This window comes from Labrus mixtus, chromosome 4 (assembly GCF_963584025.1).
Source record: "Labrus mixtus chromosome 4, fLabMix1.1, whole genome shotgun sequence".
Taxonomy (NCBI): Eukaryota; Metazoa; Chordata; class Actinopteri; order Labriformes; family Labridae; genus Labrus; species Labrus mixtus.
This window is the reverse complement of record NC_083615.1, coordinates 3215026-3240320: the sequence shown is the minus strand read 5'-3', so window position 1 is coordinate 3240320 and position 25295 is coordinate 3215026. Positions and strand designations below refer to the sequence as shown.

Sequence of the window (25295 nt, the reverse complement as noted above, 5' to 3'; positions counted from 1 at the left end):
GCTGAATTTTTTAACTGGTTATGAAACAGTCTCAATTTAATACTGATGCCTCTGTGTGACCTACATAAGAAATAATAAAAACATACCATCAGCTCAAAAATTCGACTTTTTTCTGCATTTTTTCAAAGACAGTATGTGTCAAGTGGTTTTCCCCCACCATCCACCCTGATCGACTGCATGTGGCTTTGCATTAAAGGAGATCTATTATACTCACTTTCACCATTATTTATGTCAGTGAGGGATACCTAATGAGTAGTGTTGTGAGATGTGTAGCTCAAAAACCTCCTTATTAATCTCATACTGGCATCAGTAAAAACCCTCATTTCAGCCTCTGCCTGAAACTGTTAATTTCAGCTGCTGTCTACAATTCTACAATTCACTTAGCAGACGCTTTCATCCAAAGCGACGTACATCAGAGAGTAAGTACAACACAAGCAAGGATCTAGAAAAAAGGGAACAATGTCAGAAAGAGCAAACGATCAGCTTTGAGTCTGATTGGACACACAGGTGCTGACAGGAAGTGACCAGAGGCAAAGCACAACATTGAGGGCAGTTCTTGAGAGCTCTAATCAGTATAGAAACCATCTTATAAGTCGTCATTATCAAACAAAAACCATCGTCATTACCATCATCATCATCAATAATATGGAGACCATCATCATTAAGTTAGTAGGTATTCATGAAAGAGCTGGGTCTTTAGCTTTTTCTTAAAGGTGCAGAGGGACTCTGCAGATCCAATGGAGTTTGGAAGTTAATTCCACCACCGGGGGGCGACAGAGGAGAAGAGTCTGGTCTGCGTCTGAGGACCCTGTCTCTTTAAAGCCCCCCTCCCCACATGCCCACTTTCCTCACATTGGCAAGAGCTGTTTGCAGTTGCAGGGAAATTAGATTGAGCTTCCAGGTGGGCGTGTCCTTTAAAGAGCTGCCCAGGTGGGCGTGTCCTACATCTTTCTCTCTGTGCTTTGCTCTTATGCTGTTGTGAGTGTATGTAAGGATACGTTGTAGATGTGGTGACTGTGTTTTGCCTTCCTTATGGCTGGTATGTTTGGATATGTTCTTTTCTACTTTTTTTGACTGTTTCTTTTCAGATTATTGATTCATAATTCATCGAATGTTCCTGCAACTGAAAGCACCTGAGAACATGTGGCTGTGCACGGGGAACCCTGTTGGTTAAAAAATATATATTGGTCTTGGAACAAAATCCTTGATTCTATCTCTGTAGCATAGGAAAGACAAATTATTATAAACCTATATGTACATGATTTCTAGATTACGGGGTTAGTTGAAAAGAACAGCATTTTGTACTTTTAGGGCCCAGTTCACAAAAAAAAACATTTTTGGATGCTAATAATTCCTCACTTAGGATTAGTCAGATACCAGTAAGGGAGTTTGCAAAAATAAAAACTGAATGTTTTAGCCCAATCCTAGACACAGGCTAACCGTGCACTGGGACATTTCTATAGACACAATCACAAACATGTTTTGTCTCAGATTAGGGCTCAATGTTTTTTCCACATTGTTGTGACGTGAGCATTAGAAAACAGAGTGTTTAGGGATCCTAGAAATAAGAAGTTATGACGACATTGTCAGTCATTTTATTTAACCATAGAAACTACCCTGAGCTTGACAGAGACGTTACCAGTAGTAGAGGAAGTATTTAATGTTTCTACCCTTATGGATGACTTTTTTTAATGTTAAATAACTAAAAATACGTTGGATTCTACCAGAATGATAACACTTCCTGTTTAAATGAAGGCCTTCATTTTTAATAACTTCTGATGTGGTAACCTACAGTGGTCCACTGTTTTAGTTTGCAAAGCAATTTGGTCAACAGGCAAAATTTGGTCGATAGATAAAATTGGACTTCTATCTCAAGTCTAGTTATTTCCTTAATGTTAGTCAAGTCTTAAAATCCAGCCCAGTATCCCTTCAGGGTCTTCATACTTGCTCACATATTCCAACTACCCAGGGAAGGTTATGTGTCTGCAGGATCTCAACCATTTCTTCAGCTTGTGAAATGACTGTTCCCCAAATAAATGTGGCCCACTGGGTGTTAATAAACTCATTTCTGGTTTGTCACCTCCAGGATCGTCCACTTAGGTGTCAGTCCTCACAGAAATATTCCAGCTTTGGACCACTTCAATACTTTGATTTTCATAAAGATTGTACAGTTATTAAGGAAAGGGAATACTGGTGTATGTTTTCAGCTAGACTTAGACAGCTGCAGTTCTATGGAGTCTGCTTTGCAATTGCAGTGGTTTTGTATTTTGTTTAATTTTGTGTGGATGTTAGTCTTCAACATTAGCTAAAGGAATAACTACTTCAAAAAAAAAAAAAAAAAGGGTTCAATACATGACAGCATGGTTTTAAAACGTTTCTTAACTTGGCTTTACTCCCCCACAACGTTTCTCCTGCTGCATGATGTTCTGACCACTTTACTGTGTACTTTAGTATACTATGTTCTTGCAACATGCACAGCGAAAAACGACGAGACGAGAAAAGAAGATGCAAACAAGCTTCTGATTATGTATCAGCAAGGAGCTTCTAATGAAGTGTATGCTGTAAAGGAAATATATAATTTAATACAAAAAGTAAATTGATTTTTGAACCCTCACAATTTCTCTTATGGCTTCAAATAAAAAGCTGATTAAAGAACGCTGTCTGCAGCAGGCTCCTCATAACTTCATTGTAAATGAAAAAAAAAGTCTCCTCTTCTGTTCGCATAGTTTATAGTCTGTCTGCTTACTTAACTCAATCAGGGCCAATCAAAAAAAAAATACCTTCATACACAGACACACATAAACATATGCACTCTTTGGCACCAGAGAAGGAAAGTGTATGTATGTATTTTATACAATTATGTGACTTAGCACATGATACACCACCTGCTCACATTTCCTGATGTGTTATCATTTAATATCCAGGTGATCTTATCAGAAACTCTAAGAAGTTTCTTTTTTTGGAGAGTTTCCTGTCTCGACTGACAAAAACTCTCGAGAGACTCCTCTGTCAATTAAAGTAGTGCCCAGCCACCCACTCTATCCCTCTCTCTCTCTCTTACACACACACACCCACCCTCTCACACACACACATCGTTACTCCCTTAAGTCTCACTCTCTGCCTGTTCTGTGTTGGACAGATGAGTCAGTGGGACAATAATGGAGTGCAGAAGCATATGAGTGAGTTCTGAGATGACAGAGAGCCCGGCGTCCCCAAATCCCCCCTCTACTGCACCACAGCTCTTTGTCACGGTATAATCCTTCCTCGCTCGCTGAGAAGGCCCAGAAGAAGATTCAGAGAGAGAGAGAGAGAGAAGCTCAAAGTCGAGAAAGGAAGATATGTAAAAGAAAAAAAAAACGATTTAACAGATATATAGTTAAAGCTAATCAAAAAAATGGCAGAGGTAGTTAAAAAAAAGAACTGAAGTGGATTAAAAAAAAAAGTTGAGCGGTGGTGAGAGGGAGTCGCTGAAAGAAAACAGCTTGAAGGAAAGGGTATGACTCAGCTGCAGAGGCAATTAGGACAAGGTGCAATTCTTAGACAGAATTCAAATTAAAGAAAAGGCATTTAGAAACTGTGCATGTGAGACAAAGTAGGAGCGAAGAAAGAGAGAGAGAGAGAGAGAGAGAGTCAGTGGCCGATGTGTGTGGGTGGAACAAAGAGAGGGAGGCAGCCAAAATGAAAATAAAAGGAGTGGAAGACTAAAGCAATTAGCTCGTTTGAGTTGACAGAGCCGAACTGGAGTGTTTGGAAGCGATAAGGCGGCGAATGTGCGGCACGGGCAGGAGGCGAAACAACTGCATCTTCTCATCCTCCCCTATTAATACCACTGACACGCCATTGAACACTCTTGTTTCCAACTTAGTCATTTCTAAGCAACTGCACACGTACACACCAACGCACACACACACACACGCCTGGAGCACATTTGCTGGTGCTAATGGTCTGCGTAATTCTAACACAACAGAATTAGTGCTGGAATAAAAACAAACTAATGCCCTCCCGTGTTTACCAGGAGTTTCTTTCCAAGCTGATACTGTGAATTTGCGAGGGGTTATTTAGAGCATAATCTTCTGTGTATATAAATAAATACTTCTTCTATTTGCTAAACCCGTAACCTCTCAGTCGTACTTTTTTCTCACTGTCGTCAGTTACACAACGTTCAGAACTGAAATTTATCACGTCTTTCCCCATGAAGTGCCTTTAATGGCTCACTGAAAGAAGACACAGGACAACATATTCAAACAGACAGTGTGTGTGTGTGTGTGTGTGTGTACATACTGCACAATTGTAGGAGACATTTGTCCTGTTGCCATACCTACTGAACGAACTTAATGTCTGAGTTGCTTTGCGCGTTTGAAGAATACATGGCAGCGATTGAAAAGAGAATAAAAGAAACAGATGACACTGACCTGTGCCGATCTTTCACGCAAAGATAACTTTGTTCAGATGAAGCGCCGTAAAAAAATAAATAAAGCATTCCCACGTGATCTGTTTTCAAGGCGTCAAATCCAACAGTTACTGTCACATGTTTGACAAGGAATGAGCTAGTAAGTTTATATAAGCTTCAGGTTTTTTAGTTTATGTTTAAGCAGTCCCGAATTACACAATTTTCAACCACACCTTGTTAATACATAAACATTTAGATTATCTTATCTTACTGCGTTTTATACACCAACCCTTTTCTTTGATAAACTTTTTATGTCAGCTAGCTGTCTTCTTGGCGGCAGTCAAGAGGTGACATCCAGTGTTGAAAAAAAGATGCCAATGCAGAGGTGTAAACAAAAATGCAGTTCCATGAGTGTCCTCTTGAGGCTGACTGCAAAAAGCCAAGGAGTCCCCATTTTGAAATGCCAATTTGTATAACAGAAATTAACTCTTTAACCACCTGGTTTAAAAAGAAAAAAAAACTGTTTTGGTCTCTATAGCTCATTATGTGTGTCACTCTTTGAAATTCCCCTGTTAAAAACGGTAAACAGCTGGCAGTGGGGTTGCCAGGAAATCACTGTAAAATTAACAGGATCTTGCTGTTGCTGAAATTTACAGTTTACTACTGTTTTTGTAAATACAGCAAAAAGCTGTTATTTTAAACCATAACAGGAAAATACTGTTGAAAGGATTAGCAGTTTATTGCTGTTCATTTACACTTTTTCACAAGAGGTATATTTGCAGATTTTTACTGTGAATTTTAGCCAAATACTATACCTAGCTGTTGATTCATTTCTTTCTATCAAAATGGACACAATAGAAAACAATTCTAAACCTAGTGATTTGATAAATTACACCTTGCATGTTATAAAGCACCATGTTTTAATGTGATAAATAAACATTATATCTCTTACACTACATAATGAGTGTACATACTTTTTGTATAATTAGGGTTGAGTTAACCGAAAGGTGGGGCCATGCAGCTGTTGACAGGATCACACAGGCTCCACCTCTTCGCCTGTTTTCTAGCCCGACCAAAAGTTAGACGGAGAAAGCGTTTCAAATATGCCGACCTCGTCTTCAGAAAACAAAAAGGTGAAGTCACCAAGGCCACTTCCTATAGACGGCAAAAGGAGGGAACTGTCAACCAGTTGCCAACATTTTTTCAACACAGCTGAGCTTCCCTCTTACAGCCTTATTTCCCACGACCCGGTGTTATTTCCAGTTTTCTGGTGTTGATGTGTCAATAGTAAGATGTACTACAGGACTCCTTGCCCCTGTGGCGTACCCTGCAGTAAAGGCCTTTTCAGACACAATGCAAGGGTGATGCCACTGTGTTTCGACACACATTACTTCCAGTGACTAACACAACTGTTTCCAAAATACTATTGAGGCTCCCAACAAACTCAAGTAGAGCAACTTGTTCTGTGGAACCTAAAACTTCATGATCTCGGTACATCTTAGCATCAGTTATGCACTGGCAAGGCTCAACAGTCAATTTGACAATAACACAAATACAATTTCCGCTCAGCCTTTCAACATGAAAAAATATCATTTAGAGATGATTCATTAGCAAAGTCTGGTTACACTTCACTTCGATTTTTGATGTGAACATTTTCTCAAGGACTTTTTTTTTGACAGGCGCGCGGTCAACCTTTTTTCATGAAAATGTTCGACATGTTTGACGTCAACATTTTTTCATGCAAAGTATTTGACTCAGGCAGGGTTCATGTCTGAACTACAAACTTACATCTGTAGGGGTCTCTTAAAGGTCCCATATTATGCTTTTTCTGGTTTTATATGCTCTTTAGTGTGTTTTCCAAGTGTCCTGTGCATGTTTAGGCACATCTATGTGCAAAAATTCAAAGTCCGCGGAAACACGGCTTCTCCTACCTCCTCCTGTTAGCTGTAGCATTAGCCGCATGTAACGCTCGGTTCTAGCTCCCCTCGATAAAAATGTGCCAGTGTGACGTCTTGTCAGTGTGAGATCACTGATCTAAGCCCATTGGCTCGTTGTGGTAAGCCCTGCAGCTCATGTTGCACGCCCGTTAACTTCTGTAGCACGCCCACGATATGCCGTAGCCTGCGGTAGCGCAGTAGTGCTAAGGTGCTAATGTTTATGCTCCCCTCGGACGGAGCCAGTGGCTGCATTCCCAATATGGTAAAAGAGGCGGGACATTTCCGAGAACCGTGCTGAGCAACTGACCAATAACGACAGAGCGGATCGGCAGACCAATCAGAGCAGACTTGGCCCACGTGGGGTCTAACAGTGTGGGCTCAACAGAGTGCAGCTGACGGACTCAGAGCGGAGAGGGAGCAAGGAGGAACAGTACATGAAAACAGACACTTTTTTCAGACTTTATCTATTGTGAACGTACAAAAGTAGGAACATAGATTAAATATACGAACCCCAAAAAGGGCAGAATATGGGCTCTTTAACATTACCAACAACCATTATTTTACTAACAAATAATACATTTTATTATGTAACAAATATTATTTACGGTAACAATAGATTAAAAGACTTTTTTTTCCAACAGAACTGAGCACCATGTTCTCTCAACAGAGTCATGGGTTACCAAAACATGACTGCAGTCTGCTGAAAACCGGCCACTTTGCTCTGTTTTGTCTGCGTAAAGGTAAGCTTAATGTGTCTATTGAATAACAACTAAATTATTGACCGTTATTATACTCGTGACTATGGCTTTGCTGTTGTTTAAGCACAGCACTGTTTGATGTGCGTATGGGGTGCATCTCGCACGTGTTACGATAAACAAAAGTGTGTACTACATGTGTGAGAAAAAAGGAGAGCGAGAGAGAGAGAGTGTTGGACCACTTAATGAGTAGTTTTGTCTGTGGTTACACTCCAAATTGCATACTTTTTTTCTGTTTGTTGGCTGTGATAGGTCCTGAATACAGTGGTGAGCATCTAAAACCATATCGTGACTGACCCCTGTTGACCACTTTCTTACCAATCTCACTGCTGCAGGGATTTGCCAGAGGTAGGGAAATGGAAATTGGAGAGCTTGTTTAACCAACTGTCTCATTTTTGAATGACTAACCAATGTTTTGCTTTGAGAATTCATCTCACACAAACTCCTGCTGCATCACTCCAATAAACAGCAAAAGGGCTTTCAAATTAATACTGTAATCATGCGTGGGACCTCCAACTGGGTTATTCAGTGGTACAAAATATCAATATGGCAATTTATCGTCATCCTGACTCATGTAATACTAATAATCAAATCACTGATGCTAAGAATTGATATTTTAATTTAAAAAATACTGCACTCAGAAGTGATTTACCTGGCAATTGACTCACTGTGTCACTACTTCCTTACTGCACGGTGGCTCTATCGACATGAAGGTGGACAGTGGATGAAGGAAAAATAACAAGACAGCAATGAATGGATGTTTAGAATTGCAGCATGATGACAGGTCAAACTGACACCACATACATTAATAGAGAATACTCAGAAACACTCAGCTCACAAGAGGAGACGCGACATTGGCTTGGCCAGGATGAGACAAGGATTTATACTATTTTTAAGAAAACTTAGATGATAATAATATATGACTAGAAAAATAGTATTATAGTCAATTGAAAGTCATGAATTGCAAAATAATGCTGATCAATTTTGAAAGGGGATAGGGGGGGAAATGTATCCGCTGTGATCACTTTCTCCACTACTCGCAACAATTTAAAAATGGTGAGGACTTCTATGGTAATTCCCAGTTCAACATCGGACTCTGCCATGATAGCTGCTGCTCTTTGTTATCGTGAATACAGATTTCGGCCTGACGAGAAATATTGTGATGTTTAATCTCGCAGGGTCTGTTCACACCCCTACAGAATATTGCATCTGATATCAATACCATGGGGCCGTAAATCACACACCATCCCATTAGTTACCCTGCGATTTCCACCCCTGATTACTACAGCCAGTATTGAGCTTAACACTGTGAAGAATAAAAGCAACATAACTTGCATTCACTTTAAAAAGCAATTGATAAGGGTTCATGATTGAAGCTTTTTTTATCTTTATTGTTTTCTGAGTGACAACATAAAAAAAAAATCATACTTGTAATATGAAAAGATCCCTCCCTCCTTTCATACTTAGGGGCTGTGGATGCTCTAGCTTTTTTTTCCCAGCAGCCATTTGTTGACAGCACTGACATACTGTAAAGAGGTTGCCAGAAAGGCTAACTCTCACACACACACAAACACATTATCACCCCCGTTCACACATACAAGTCATTTGGAGAGGGCAGCTCAAACGGTCAACTTGTGTTTGAACTGTGAAAGAAAACTAAAGAGCCGAGAGCGCGAAAACTTCACACACCAACGACGAGGATTCATGCCGAGGAATGTTTTACAGTCAGCGCGATCCCACTGTGCTGTAAAAGTATTCATCTTTGCATCACTTTTTTTGAAAGCAGAGAAAAATACTTCACATTGTGGATCATATGTGGATGCAAAATGTGATTTTGAGATGCTTTAAAACTTCAAGTAGACTGACTTTTCCAGATAAAATGCCCTATGTTATTAAAAAAGGAACACAACCTACATGTCATTCATTTGAACTCAATATGAAAGCATGTTTCTCTTTATCTTGCATTAGCAAACAGAGCAGCAGTTGCCTGGCCAAGTGATCAAGTCATTCAACTAACCGTTAGTATGTAAATGATTTGTTTTATATTAACCATGTACAAGTAGAAGGCAGAATGCTGAAGCAAGTAGTATGTACTGTAATGGTATACTTCGATAAAAGTCTAAAGGTCATCAATAATATTTTAGTTCATTTCAATTACATCTTGAATAGAAAAGTGAAAATTGATCATGAATCTCAAATCTATGATAAACTCTGTTAGAAGACGTTAGAAGCATTGCTCGTGGGGGCTGTGCTGCCAGTCCAACCTGTTAGTATGTGCGCTGAAATTAAACACAGAAGGTTCAGCGACCTGTGTGCAGTACAGGTGTGTTGTGTGGCTCCTGCATGGAACAAGTAGCAGGACAAACCTAATATAAATTGTTTGGTAACAAGGAATTGGCGTCACAGCTCTGCTCTGTTGGTTTTGTTATTCAGTAAAAAGTATTATTTTTTCAATTTTATCATCACTCTTACGTATCTGCCACAACATGAACCCACCATTCTGCAGCCAGTGAATAGGCCCATTGAGTTTTGTTTGGAGTGGCTGTCTAACCAAGGTCCTCAAAGTACATATGAATACAGTACATTCTGTCAGGGTCACAGTAAGCTCCCTATTCACACGGCTCCATGTCGACCACAATTTCCGCCAACAGCCAATCACCATTGCGCTGGAATCCAGGGAAACCATAGCAACTGTGAGGCCTTGGCTGTTATTGGCAGGGTCAACGGAATGGAAGAGAAATAAAGAGACGGAAGTCAAGTTTAAAGAAAAAAAGCCAAGTGAATCTGTAAAACTGCCAAAACTGCCAGTGAGCGGTGGAGATTTGACAGTGAGTGAGTCTGTTGATGAACTTACCATGGGCTCAGAAGGACTTGGTTTTATTGGTTCATTGGCATGATGAAGGTCCCTCTACACTAGGGGTGTGTAAAGGTATGTGTATTCCTCCCCAACCATCACGCTTTGATGCAGTCATACAACAAATACATCTGAGCGAGTAAAGAAAAAATGTGGTGGCACAGATGGCAGTAATTCAATCCAGTCTAGGAAAGGGGTAATGCGCGAAAAAATGCTTTGCCACCAGCTACGACACACAGGAGTTTTTGAAGACCTGCTGTGTGAGAAAATGTTGGATTCCCCGTTTGACTACAGGAACAAACAGCGATGGAGTGCGAGGGGTGAATTGGTCGAGAATGGTGTGTTGGCACTGTACAGCAGTTGTACGGTATGTGTGAGGAAACGCGTTGAACATGTTAATGCTAATCACCCAGATTTGCCAATTTCCCAGAACGAGGCAAAAGGGAACAGGTGTCCAACAACTTATTCCTGCCATTTTTAAAAAGCCTCTATGTGAAAGCAGACAGGGCCAAAGATATACTGGAAGCAATAGGCATTTCAACAGCTACCAATAAATCAATCAATCAATCAATCAATATAGCTGATATCTGTATAGCACCATACAGCTAATGCACCCATATGCAGAAGTAATATTTATCATTTGCCAGTCCATGGTCCCTGCCCTTTACAAGCTCACTTTCTCAGGTAGTTCTGAATAACATTGGATGGAACGGTCATCTGAACTGCTGTTAAATCTACTACTACTGTGAAATATTTTCAAAATAAATGAAAAAAAAACCACACACCACTATGCATTTGATACTTCCTGTTACTTTATTCCTGTTGTACCAAACTCGTATTGAACTGTGACCCCAAAACCGAGGTACGTTGCAAATCGTGTCTCTTGTTACACCCCTACTTTTACACTATTCTCAACTTCACTGAATTGTTTTACTCAGTCTTGCTTTGAGTCTCCCATATCATTCACTCTGACAGAACGAGATGAATGCCCCATACTTGAAAACTAAGTGGAATATATTTAGGATGTTTGTAGATCAATTGTGTTCGCAGTAATTGCATTTACAATAGTGTAGTTTTATTTAATGAGAGATACAGTCTCTGAGAATCTAAAGGACAAGCAAACATTAGCTGGACTCATTATCAACACTTGTTTTATCTTTCTCAAACACTAAAGAGTTTTGTTTGTTCTCTGAGACAGTATGGGTGTGGTTTAGATTTGACTGGCAGCGATGAGTTCCCCAAAACATAATAAGACAAACCCTGGTTGCCCTACATTCAAAATTAGGAATATTTTTTAAAATATATTTTATTTAAATTACTAAATTATGTCGGTGGTACACACACACGCACAAAAAAAAAAAAGCATGGTATCCTCTTTTTTATAATAAAGCGTTACCCATTTATAAAAAGGTAAGTACTCAGAAAAGCATTTTATGAGAGTCCTAATTATGCATGTGTATTTTTCCACTTTCCAATGCCCTCTAATATTTTCACAATGAAATAAAAAGGATATTACTTGGGCTTTATTCTTTAGATTCTAAAATAACCATGGTCCATCTAAATCCTTCAGTGAGTATCAGCAGAAGAGGGAAAAGTTACACACACAATGTGTCAGATATGGCTGGAAGGTTTTGGATACCTCCAAATCAAAACATATCTCTTCTAAAAACAAACAAAAAAAAAAAACATATTATTTTCAGATAATGTTTTTTTCATGGGAATTTCATAAAAGAGTGATTTAAAAAAAAAAAGAGTGAAAGTCCTTAAATGGCTTAAGTCTTGGATTCCGAAGGTAGTTGTGTTCTTGTGTGAACCCTCTCTACAGAGATGTGATAACGAACTACTAAAATGAAAAAAGTACATTCAATTAAATCCCATAATCCTCATATTTACTGAAAGCATTCATCTTTCTTTTTGAATAGTATCTTTTGTTGTTGTTGTTGTTTGCCTCTGAGCGTGTGTTCATGTGTTCTGCTTTAACCTCCTTAGCAGTGAGTGGGAGAGGTAAAAAGACCCTTTCTTTCACACGCACACACACACACACACACACACACACAACTTAGTAAAGACAGACAGTAGGACTGACTGACATAGAAAGAGACCTGCAGGAACAACCTCCAGCTGCCACCCTTTATCTAGAGCTGCACTGCTCCAAAGAGAGCACACTGGCCTACATTACGCTGACATAAACTGTGCAGTAGTTGAGAGCCTGAGAGTGTTTGCTTTGATGCAGAATTATGGCACCGTCATATTTTAGCAGTTCCTCTATATCACAAGTGTTTAATGTTTCATTTTCTCACTAAATGTAAATTGTCATTTGGATATGCAAGAAGGCATGAGGGACTTTCCTCGTAAATGTTTAAACCTGTGTTAAAATCAGGATGAAGGGAAGCTGACAGCTCTCCCTTTCAAAGTAAGGTGAGGTCAGGCTCTCAAAGAAACTTAGCATCAGCCATAATATGTTGAATCTGTCAAAGGGATAACACTTCTTTATTTAAAAAAAGTTCACTCACCTGGTTCACACAGTCATGTCCAGGAACTTAAAAAGGTATAGTTTTATCGTGTTTCTGTGTTAATACAAATTCTAAAAGCCTTTTTCTCCATCTTTCTATTTTCTGAAGTTATCTAAAATAACTTTTTGCAGCATAATTAGATGGAATTTCACTCTTTTTTTTCTTCAGCTTAATGTGCCTACAATATTTTCTCTGTTAATTATACTGAGAAACTGTTTGGGAAAATTGCTTATTGCAAAGAAAAGGCTTTGAAATACTGTCGACTGTTAATTCTAACTAGTTTGGGACGGGTAATTTTCCGCAAGACTATTTGTAGATATTGTCCTTGTTTGTGTTGTGTTGATGCAGATGTGCTTCTAGCAGTTGCATCTTCTCTATTATTACTCTTCTGTCTTTGTTGTCCCGATTTGCCTTGACCCAAAACCAAGGACCAGTATGAATCCAAAAGTGCACATGCACTGCACACATTTTTTGTTTAGGCTTAAATTAAAGCTTAATAATGTCTTTCAAATGTGCTTTTTTTAAAAAAAGATTTGTTTTAGGGATATTTATGCTTTTATTTAAGAGAGATAGGAGAGCGGATAGATTCAGAAATTAAATTATAGGGAACAACATTATGGAAAGGAGCCACAGGGTTGGCTGTGAAGATTATTTTTTTTCTGGTTATGAAAAATACTGACATTAATAGTGATGACTCTTAGCAAAAGAGACCATCAGCAACTGGATTGATTATCTCTTTATAATTAACTTTAATGTTTGTACAACGACAGGTGCCAGGTGAGGAGAATGACATCATCCTATCAAACCGCATTTTTAAAAAAAATTTCCATGGAAAAGGTTAAGAGTGAGTGATACGTTTGACTAAAGAAAGACAGAAGGATGTTTTTTTTTTCTGTCAGAAAACACAATTTAAGTACATTCAGGACAAAATCAGCAGAGAGATAAAAGATAGCACTAAAAGTCGCTAAAAATCAACGCAAACCAAAAGTTCAATTAAAACCGTTTTTTGTTGTTTGATATATCTCGGTTTATTCTGTTGACTGTTTCTGTTCTGAAAGGCTGCATTTCATTAAGTCACAATGTAACTTTACAGCCTTACAGAATGAGTCCTCCTATTTATTTAAAATGTATATTTAAAACTGTTGCTCAGTAGATGCATATAGATCTAAATGAGTAGACATTTTTGGAGTGTGAGCTTATGCTGAGGTTAAGTCACAATATAGTGTTACTGTAAAGGAGTGCAGTCAGCTGTAGGCTGACTAATCACGTGTTTATAGAGGGATAAGAAGTGATTCTAGGTCATTTCTCACCTCTTAAAGGACCATGGATCATTTCTTGTGATCCCTTTGTGGGCACAAAAAGCCATCAGTCAGCAGAGAAACTGGGAGGATTGCTGTGGCCGGCCACCTTACCAACACCTCTTACTGGTGGGGACTTCATTAGCAGATATGGATCTTAAGGCTTCAAGGACTTCTTCTCAACAAACCCCTTGACCTGAAACGGCGCCCTCCACAGAGCCTTATCCCAACCCTTTTTCCTGCAGTCTCCCTGAAGATCATATCTAGCAGGAGTGAGACGAACACAGTGCACAGCTGCGGTTTAGCCATTCTTTTAACCTTTTTCTATCTTCTGCCAACGTGGAACGCAGAAGTCTCTGACACACTGCCAACTTAAAAGATGCATCAGTCTTTGGCTAGAGTTTTATTAAACCATCGGACGAAAATCAACATGATGGGACAAAAAAAAGGTGGGCAGTGAGTAAGCCTGCTCCAAAAGAATATATGCAAATGTGTGACAGTTGCTGTGCCAAACAGATAACAGGAGAAGAAGAAGGGGAGAAAAAGAGGCTGACTTAAAACGCAACCTATCCCTATACTCACGAGTTTCACTCAATGATTTTAAGTCAATTAGCAAATGATAAAGGCGAGAGGATAGAGAAAGAGAGATGGCAGCATTTATGACAAGACATCTTCACAGCTCATTTGCAACAAGGCAATATACAGTACACAGCCAAATTCAAAGCATACGACTGCCTCAGCTGGTGAAGATAAGACGGTATAGCCACCCAGGAGAATAGATTCATATTAACCCTGCTGATGTTTTCAGGGGAGGACTATTGTCTTGGCTCTTGTTTTCAACCGTTAACACAATGGCTGTTTCACTCCAGTCCTCAGCCTCTTCACCCTTGACACTTGGTGCAGCAAACCTCAATTGATTGAATGGTTGATAGTATTATGCCAAAGCTGGAACAGCCCCCTCTGTTTTTTTTCCCTGCTGTTAACAATCACGATGAGGCGGAGGGGAAGAAAGAAAAAAAAGCAAGTCCTCGTTAGGTCTCCTGTATGTGGCTGTTATGAAGCACATTAAAGGCTTGACAAAACAGCCACCAGCCTCTTATGAAGCCCTAATGTGGCCAGAGCCACACTGAGCTGAGGAATTAATAAGAGCCTGCTATTTTTTTTTTTTCAACCCACACATACTGTAACAACCAAGAACACTCTGCGTTGTCGAAGAAATGAGCAGATATCATATTCCAGGGAAGGGAAGGGGGGGGAGATTGGATATTTAGAAGTGTATTGCAATCACATTATGTGGAAAATTAAGAAAACACTTGACATAGTGAGAGGAGTTCCATCTGCTTATTGAGGCCCACCTGTACTCGCACTGCCAGGTGCGCTGGCTGAAAACATTAGCACCTCTCCATTCATTAATTCAGAGCAGAAGAAACCTCCAAAATGGGATTATCAGAGGCATTGCTCTTATGCCTGCAATAGCTGATATTATTTCATTTTTTATAAATTAAAAGTACATCCTATTTAAATAACATCTATATTTGAGCATTTTTTTTTAACTGACTCCCACTCGAGCTGTATTCTAGACTGTTATGTAATGACAGTCCCTGTTTTGTTGAATTGCACCAGATGAGTTCCTAATGTAATGCAGGGTTCTGATTGTGAATGCCACAAGAAGAATAGGAATACAGTAACATTATGCCCAACAGCAACTCACGCAGCACATTATTAACCATCTCCTGATGGAACAGGAAATCAAGCCGGGCAGGTTTTAAATGAAGCCTTGGTGTTCTTGTCAACTCACCATGCTCCATAATTAGCACAGAGGTCATACTGTAATTTCCCCTTTATCCCCAAATAGCCTCCGCTGGTGCACTTTCGAAGTGCTTTATAGAAGACCAAAAACCTGCAGGGGTTTGATCAAATTTGAGGAAATCAGGACTGGGAAATGGTAGCATTTAGTGCAACATTATAAGGTCAAAGGTAAAGCGTTTCAGTCATCAGAGAGACTAGGCACACTCATTTATGGTAGCTGACCTTTAAGCAGTGTGACATCAAGATAATTTATATTGCTAAGCAATGCATTGACACAAACAGCATCTATAAAAAATAAATAAAACCAGTCTGCTTTCTTATAGCTAGGTGATATATTTAGATTGCTTTTCTTGAAGAACCTGCTTTGACAGATTGTTTTCACCTCATATCATGATGAACCAAGCACAACTGCCTTTCTTCCTATTAGTTATTTAATATGGATTTTTTTTTTTTCACTTGATGGAAAACTAACTTGGACAGTAAAATAGAACCTGCAGATGAGTAGTAAGGAAAAGAAACCCACAAAATGTTGAACTGTGGGATACATGTATTTTCCCCTTCACAGTCACTGAATAATCAATGTTAAGAACTAAGCTGAGGCATCAAAGACCAACAGCCTATCTGACCTGCATAGAGCCCCACTGTGGGGTATAATGCAGCATTGTACACCAGTTACTTAAAGACCCATTCATGCAGACACTAAGTAAATGCATAGGACCATAAGAGGAGGAGGGGTTTGGGAAGGATACGATTTACAATGCTGTGTCCAGATTTTACGATTGAACAGCTTACACACAAATGGAAATATATTCAGAGAGAAGAAAAAGCATCAGATGAAAGTGTTTCTGATTAGAGAAATACAAACCAAAGGTTTTTATTTTTCATAGCCTCCTTAGTCTCTCCATAAAAATAGTGTTGCTCAAAATAAACTGTTAAAAGAAAAAACAAAAGTCATGTTTCAATGTAGTCCATGGAAAAGCCCCAGTATCAGACATTCATTTTGTTTCACTTCAATTGTCTGTTTTGTTTTTTTTTTCCTCCAAAAGCCGAATGGTCAGCAAAGACCTGTATCACTGCACCGCATGTCTGTTCCATTGAAAAAAATTAGCATCGGAATGAGCCCTTGCAGAGACAAGTCAGGCAACTGCTGTTATGCATTAATAAATTAGCCCTAAACACTACACAAGCCGTTAAGAAGCATGTAAGACCTAAAGGAAAAAAAGGAATAGAAAATGCAACCAATAACAGAACAAAGTATTTGCGACAACTGTTATTAGCCTGCACTTCGTCTTTGCCAGTTAAACCAGTGGGGGAATGTGCACACTAACTAAACATTTTTAGATACGCTACAACTAAGAAGCACTGGCACTGTCAAACGCAGCTTAGCTCCGGCAAACAGGGGGTTAAAACCTTAGCTGCAGAAATTCACTGCAGTCCAAAAGCATTTGGCTGATAGCTACTGAACAGCACATTCTATCTGTGCCATTACTGCTATCCTTGGACAAATGTTTCTATCCGTCTAGATTTTGCTTGTGTGTCTTTTTTTCTGTTCCTAAGTCTGGAAATACAATTTTATTGCATATAATATTTGGCACAGTAAAAACTGGAGCTTACATGTGGGGCTGTATTTAGAAACTGGTTCATATAAAGAGTTGTTTACTGCATCCTAAATATTCTCAAAAAAAAGAAAACAAAAAAAAAACTAAAAACCTCTTTTCCAAGAGCAGATCAATCACAAAAGCAATTCACTATCTTTTTCTTTTTTTTAGTTAGAAGTCACCAGTTATTAGAAAATAGTTTCAATTTACTTTCTTTTCTAATATAATCTGCATGTCTCACCACTGCCTTGACGGGAGTTTCATTTATATATATTTGTATCTTTTCATATTTATATACTTATATATAGGCATGTACAAGAAAGGAAAAAAACTGTCCATGTTTTGCACATCTGTACAAAAGAAAGTTACCGTTTTTGTTCTTTGTGCATTCTATTGCATGGAGTGGTGAGCAGTGGAGTGAAGAGAGGTTGGGGCATAGTCAGAGATAGATCCATGTAGGGGAGCATTACTTAGATTTGGGTCTCTTGAACCTTCTCTTTGCCATGGGTAGTCTTAATGGCGTAGGGATCCGTAATGGTGCTGATGTGGCTGTGATGCTGTCTGACTGAGCGATGGAGAGAGTTGTTCTGGGTCCAGTGGGCTCCATAGCTCCCTTGGCGGCCTGAGGAGGTGGACACGTACCCAGGCTTAAAGGTGTTGCTGTTGTGTTCAACTAATGTCGGCAGTACCAACACCGTGTCGTCCGAACCGCTAGATCCCGAGGTGGGCGGTGGAACAGGAGGAACTTCCTCCTCCATTTGAATGATTTCTATGGTCCTGGCTGCTGCCACCGTGCTCCTCTGTTGATGCCGCTTACGCAACTTATAGAACGCAATTAACATGGCAGCTGCGAGCAAGGTGACAGCAACAAAACAGCCAATGATGATTTTGGTGGTTTTCATCACCTCATCCAGGCTGGCGGCTGGCCCGCTAGGGATTCTGGCAGTAGGGATCGACACCTGCCTTGGAGTCTGAGTGCTCTGGAAGAGCACAGTAGGTGTGGAGATGAAGACAGGCTGAAACACAGAGGGCGAAGCGGGGATGGTAGGCTTGGGTTTGGGGGTCTCCTCCACAGTGGGCTCCAAAACCTCCACCGTCACAGTCGTAAAATATGACAAATTAGACGTGTTGAGTTCAGCATTGCTGACGTTTAGGTAGGCCGAGGCGTTGGAATTCCCTGCCATGTTGCTCACCATGCACGTGTAGACACCAGTGTCTGACGGGAGAACGTTGGAGAAATTGAGAGTTCCGTCATTAAGGACCGATATCCTCGGATGAGCCGAGCCGTGGGTCAGTACGGTGCCGTTGGGGAGAAGCCATCTGACCGAACTCATGGCAGCAGTGCGACACTTCAGTTCTGCGACCCTCGCCGCCGAGATGTTGAGATCTCTCGGAGCGTCGAGTATAAACGGCGCCGAACACTGAAAGGTGGTCTGATCGACCTCCACCAGGTACCGACCTCTCATGTGGACCGGGGTGTGGCAGCGTCCGCAGCAGGTGGAGTTTGTGGGAATGTATTCTCTGAGCCACCAGGAGAGCCACACGACGTCACAATCGCACCGCCAGGGGTTGTGGTGCAGGTGTAACTCCACCAGGTACTGCAGAGGAGTGAAGAGGTTGTGAGGAAGAGACGACAGGTTGTTATGGGCCAAATTCAGCTCCACCAAGGCCGTGATGTCATCGAATGCATTCCGTTCGATAGTAGTGATCGCAGAGTTCATAATCCATAGTTTGCGTAAATTCTTGAGCCCGCGAAAGGCCCCGGGCTTCAGTTCGGGGAAAACATTCTCAGATATTTCTAGCTCCTCCAATCCCACCAGCGGTGAGAGATTAGGAAACTCTCGAAGGTTGCACATCCCCAAGTTGAGGTACTTGAGGTTGTGAAGGCCCTCGAACGCCCCGTCGGAAATGTACTCTAACTTCCTCAGCTCTCCAAGGTCCAGTCTCATGAGGGAGGGGACGCGGTTGAAGGCGTAGGAGGGGATGCTCTCAATGGGATTGTTTCTAAGCCATAATTCTCTCAACTTTGACAGGTACTCAAAAGCCCCACTGGGTATGACCGTCAGTCGGTTGTCGAACAGTTCCAGGGTGTTAAGACTGGTCAAGCCGTTGAAGGCCCCCACCTCAATCTGTCTGATGGCATTCCTGCCTAACTGCAGAACCTCCAGGTGATGCAGGTGCCTGAATGTATCCGCCTGTATGGTCTCTATGCTGTTTTCCATCAGGTTTAGGTACCTGGTGTTGGCTGGGATGTTCGGAGGAACCCGGATCAGGCTCCGGCGGGTGCACACCACCTTGCTGAGCTGGTTAGTGCACGAGCACACGCCCGGGCAGTTCTGTGGGTTAGCCGAGCCCAACGCGAGGCCTGTGGACTGGCACATACTGAGAGTGGGCACCATGAGGGAGATCACGGCGAGCAGAGCTGCGTTCCAGGTAGGCTGCACACTAACCTGGCCCAAAGGACTCATGGTGTGGAGGGCTCATTATTCTGCATGGTGGGGGGAGACGGCACACACCAGAGGACAGACCACCTTAGCCCGGCTGGAGCGACTCGCAGCTCCAAAGTTCCATCGACAGTGCAGGGAGATGCTACATCAAAAATAGACACCGGGGGAAAGAGAAAGGGGGGGGGGGGGGGAAAAGAAGAGGGACAGAGATGGAGATAGAGTGAGAGATTAATACAACAATAGCAGCAGACGAAAAGCAGTGCAGCAATGTAAAAAAAAAAAAAAGGATGAATAACTATATAAGTGACGTACCTCATTAGTTTGGAAGTGGTCTTTTTTTCGCCTCTTTCCAAACGTTAAAAGCAACAGTCATGCATCACGTTAATTTATAAATCCGCTCCATGGAGAGACAGAAGACTAATTTTGTCTTGTTCTTCCCCTCACTGAAAAAGTAAGGTGGCCCCCTCTTTTAGCCCAGGGTACAAAATGGCTCCTACGATTAAAGACTGGAATCAGCATGAATAACACTCACAGGCAAAGGTAAGGCCATGAAGACTTAGTAGGTGCCTGGATCCTTTCTGCCCCCTCTAACTGCCCCCCTGCCAGGCTGCAGACTCCAAAACGCAGCTCCACTGTGGATAAATCACAATGATCCATAGCGCAGTCAAAGACAGCAGAGGGGAGGACAGGAGAAGTGGGGGGAAAATGAAAAAGAATTTTTTTTTTAAAATCCTCAGTCCTGTCGACTCCTGACACATGTGTTTGCTCGTCGGCTGGTCACCCGTTTTGCTGGAGAGACCTCCCTCACTGTGACTTTGCCAAGGGCTAGTCGGTCGCTGATTAGCCTCGTTGTGACAGAGACTGAGAGACAGAAAAAAAGAAAAAAAGGCTAAAGAACTCCCGGCACAGTCATCCCCCTCTCCTCTCCTCTCCTCTCCTCTCCTCCTCCTCTGTGTTCTTCTTGTTTCCTCACACAACGTTGAGCTGGCCCTGGTCAGAGCAGCTGCAGGCTGCCGTGTGCACAGTTAGCAGTAATCCGTCTATTGCTCCTGGGGGGGGCGGGGGGGGGGGGGGGGGGGAGCGGGGGTTGGGGGTGGTGGGAGAGATGGTGGCGCTGGATGGGGGGGGTGTGGGGGGGGGGGTGGGAGGGAGAGGGGGGGTGATGCTCTGCGCTGTTGGAGCTTCGCAAAAAAAGGCTGTCGGGAGAGAGAGGGAGAGAGAGAGAGAGAGCACTCTTGTCTTCTTCTGCGATGAGAGAAAAAGAGAGGATGACGCTTTAAAGGAGGATGAGCGTGGAAGTGGGCTCCGTATCTGTATCCAAAAACAGGAAAAAAAAAAGGTATTGAGGATTCTTCTCTCCACTTGCTGTTTGTGCCCAGGCTGTCTCCCGCAATTGTTCTTCCGCTCGCTTATGTTTTAGTTTTTTTCCTCTCTCCCGGGCTGAGGTAGTAAGTTGTGGCAGTTAGCCATGTGTGTGGCTGTCAGACTTGCGGCTGGCTGGTGGACTACTGCAGTAGCCGGAGTTGAAGCGAGAGAGAGAGAGAGAGAGAGAGAGAGAGAGAGAGAGAAACCACTGACAGATCAAGAGCAGGAGGAAGATAGAGTGCGAGAAAGGGGAGAGTGTGTGTGAGAGAGAGAGAGAGAGAAAGAGAGATGGAGAGGAGGAGGAGGAGGAGGAGGAGGAGGCACGCGAGCACTCAAACAGGCAGCCCACCTTCACAGAAGCAGCAGGAGCAGCAGCATTCTAAAGCCACATCTCCTCCTCTTGTTTATTCTCCAATCTCTCTCTTTTTCTCTATCCCCCCCCCCCCTCCTCATCCTCCTCCGTGTCGGTGTTGCAGGCAGGCAGCTAAGATGCTCGCTCTGCCCCCCCCCCCTCCCTTTGTCCTTCAATGGGAACGTGAATGTACTGCTGACGCACTCCTCTCAGCTGCTCAGCCAGCCTCAGAGCAGTGCATTGGTTTGATGCAGTGTTCCTGTGTATTAACACATTCAACCTCCCCATCCTCCCTGTGTGCCTCCTCTCCCCCCCCCCCCCCCCCCCCTCATTGTAACCATCTTCTCCTCTCTTTCTCTTCCCCCTTTTTAGGTCTGTGGTTTCTCACGTGTTGCCTTCTTTCTCTCTCAATCACTTACCTGTGCCAATCGTCCCAGCTCCCCCCCCCCCCCTCCTCACTTACCTTTTTACACCGCCTCCCTCAAACCTACATTCTAATTCAAAGCATTCTCATGTATCACACAGAGACAAGAGGTCAGACTTTCCACTTCCAACTCGAGAGTCTGTTTGGGTTTCTCTGTCTTGTGAGACAGCAGTGAACCACTGTTCTCCATCGGCGATGAGACTTGGTTTTATTTCTTATTTCTCATAAACGTACAAGATCAACAAAAAAAAATGTTGTTTTCAAAAAAAGGAAGACTTTCTTATTAGCGTTAGTGTAAGAGGATTTATTATGCGTGTGTGAGTGTTTTGTTGGAGGTGAGGAGGGGGGGGGGAGTTGGGTCCGGGGGTCCGTGACATCATAGAGGGCTGAAATGCTGACTCTGCTTCTGCTGTATCTGCTGGGCAGTTTTCTTCTTCAGGGAGGAGAAAAGATGAAAGAGCTTGCTACACAGTTATCTCTTAGCAAGATGAGAGAGAGAAAGACGGAGAGAGATAGAGGAGGGAAAAAAGAGAGACTTACGGGAAAAGAGTGGCAGAGAGATGGGACAGGGGCAGGAGGAGATATATCCACGTCCTTGGTGAAATAGGAGGGAAAAGGAGCCTATGGAAGGGAAAGAGAGAAATTAGATAAATAGGTATATAGGGAGATGGATGAGGGGAACATCCTGCATAGTAGCCTCCTCTGTGAAATGGCACAGAGAAGGTAGAGAGATGAGGAGGAGAGATGAGGAGGAGTGTTGATAGTGCTGGATTAAGCATCATTTGAATGCAGGAGAAATAGTCTCCTTCTCTCTGCCTTTGGTTAATGATCACATTCTCCCCCCCCCCTCCCTTCCCTATCACACATACATTCACTATATTTCTGGGTTTGGTTCTCCAGAAAGACGAAAAAGCACAGCACATGCAATCCATAATAAATGTGCCACTGTCAATTACAATTGTAATTCAAACGTGTTTAAAATAAATAGGACATGACTTGAATTTTTCCTTCCCTTATCGGGTCATTATGAAGCTAATTTAGATACATCAACAGAAGCATCCAATGAAGACTAATGCATCTAATGTTTCTGTATATTATCCTTTTTTTGTGTGTATTACTAGGCTATATGAATATTATTAAAAATGTATACATGACAAATTTATTGTTTTAAAACAGCGACTGACAAAATTACAAGGATGACTTTTTGATAAATGTGACGATTTAAATAAAGAAAATAAAAATCTAGAAGAAGAATTTCTTTGCGCGTCAGACAATATTGTTTGTGAGACAATCAGTTACGGCTTTGAATTAAAGATGAATGGAACTCTCCTTCGCTTACCTTTTCAAGAGAAATACAACGTGTGCAACAAAGAGAATGAATTAAACTTATATTTCATCGGTTTTTTTTTCCACCCCTGCATCAAAGCTTGGTTTTCAAAGGGCTGAAAAAACCCAAAAGGAATTTCAAAAATATTCACTCACATCTGGGTATTTTGGGTGACAAGCACATTATGGGTCAGAAGCAGATGTTGCCATATTATGTTATGTGTACCGTCTAGTTTGACTTTTTATGTGAAGACACATTTGTCTATGTCTATTAAACTTTTTTTAACACTTGGATTGCTGATATATTACAGAAGCAAACATCTGCCAGTGTAGATTAAAATGTAATCTATTATTGTCCCTTATTAGGCTCCCTGTCATGTGACTGTGTTTTTCTACATGCAAAACAGATCTGACATGATACCTGTCATTTCACTTTTCTCTTCTACATGTCAACCAGATCTGTCATTTGACCGTGTCCCTCTTTTTGGTCGTCCTGATGTCACTTCCTGTCAAATTGACTGTACTGAATGTCTATGCGTTCCTCTGCCACATTTCACCGGTTTACCTCTAAACCAACATCAACGCACTCTTCCCTCTGTTCAACAAATGTCTGCTCTTCTGTCCATAAATGCTCAACATCTCTTTCTCGCTCTCTTTTCCTCCAGCACCATCCGAGTATAACACGTATTTAAATATAGAGTATTTAATATCCAACACAGTCACATCTTGGAAACTGCATTTTGCAGTGTGATTAAAAAGCTTTGACGTGCCCACTGATTGAAGTCGAGCAATCGGTGGAAAAAAAAACTTTGACAATTCACGGATAAAAATTAAGTTAAAACTTGTTATTTCCACAAATCAAATTCACGCTGACTGAGGCATAAAGAGTTAATTATTACACAGTCAGGCTCATCAAGTAATGAAATCAGCTTGACATTTAAAAAAAACAAACTTGTTTCAGTTCCAGGGGATGGTGTATTAACAGGCAGATGTCTATACTGGAGAAACTACCAAAAAACGCCTTCAACTGCAGTAAAAATGGAGGGAAACAGTGAGAATACAGTTCAGGTGAAGAAGTACATTTCTCTCTGTGTCTTTCATGTTCATCATCAGACTCCATGTAAACACTTTAAAGTTGACATCCATGCAGAAAGTACCAGATATGTATCATTAACATGAAATACAAATAAGGAAAAATAAACAGTTTTTGCCAAATAGGTGCACAGAAATACAAGAATGACAGTGTTTGATGCATAAAATGTTCAGGGGGAGACCCCCCAGACCCCCTTTAGGTTTTGTTTAATTTATAATCTTAGCTTTAACTGTGGAAATTAACACATTAGTTTTATGTTGTATAGGTTTTAATGTTGAACTTGGCACATTCATTTGTTTAATAAATGAGGTTTTAATGGGATATTTGTCATTTCTTCAATTGCAGTACACATGCACTGTACATATGCACATGTACAAGGTAGGAAAGGTACCACTTCCTCATCTTGAGCCAGGAATAACCCTGTATCACAATAATTTATTTTAAATGGGCCAGATCTTTCCATATGTTGTGTATTTTGAGCTATGGTGTGTACTAAAGATGAAATGTAGGAATCGGATGAACAATAGCGGCCACATTGAGGTGCCAGATATCGAAGGCTTTATTTCCACTGAAGAAGTAGCCTTGTCATTATTCACAACTTTGCTTTCTTGACATGCATATGGAGAAGTCAGCTGCCTTTTTTCAATATCAACTGCACAGTGTGTGCAATTTAAAAAAGTTTTTACCTTTCAACGTCAGTCAATTATAAAAACTGTAAAAGCTGAACCTTTTTGTGCTGCATGCTTAGTGTGGCACATGAGCTGCAGTTTTATTGTAGTTGTATGTTACACAAATCCGAAGTCTATGTGTCTTTAATGGAAGAAAAAAAAATATGTACCTACCAAACGTTGATTTATTGATGACAGCTGAACAATTTTTTATGTCCAATGAAAGAAAAATCAATATCACTTTTCCAGCTTTTTTGTCTGCTACACACAAAACACAGGGCCTAATGACAACACATGTCTGAGTCACCAAATGAGCGCCTTTGTGTTCGCTTCAGATCATGGTTAAAGAGACCGGTGCAATGCACTGGCCTGTTAAATTACAGTCGTTCATATCTGAAGCAGTTTGTCTGTGCTGACCTGATTTGTCAAACAATACGTAGATTTAAAAAAGAAATCAGGGCTCTGA

At 41.3% G+C, this 25295-nt stretch overlaps 1 protein-coding gene across 2 annotated transcripts; it reads right to left on the bottom strand.

Annotated features, from left to right (window-relative positions):
• Nucleotides 1-16085: 16085 nt before the first annotated feature.
• On the bottom strand, nt 16086-20686 carry lrrc4.2 (leucine rich repeat containing 4.2). Of its 2 annotated transcripts, none has more exons than XM_061035185.1 (2): nt 19914-20686; nt 16086-19743 (listed from the first exon to the last, which is right to left on the bottom strand). In XM_061035185.1, exon 2 carries the CDS (start codon nt 19620-19622, stop codon nt 17625-17627), a length of 1998 nt encoding a protein of 665 aa, XP_060891168.1. In that variant the 5' UTR covers nt 19623-19743; nt 19914-20686; the 3' UTR covers nt 16086-17624. The 2 variants fall into 2 exon arrangements, with proteins under 2 accessions (XP_060891168.1, XP_060891169.1); XM_061035186.1 differs by having other exon boundaries at nt 20134-20686.
• Between the last annotated feature and the right edge of the window lie 4609 nt (nt 20687-25295).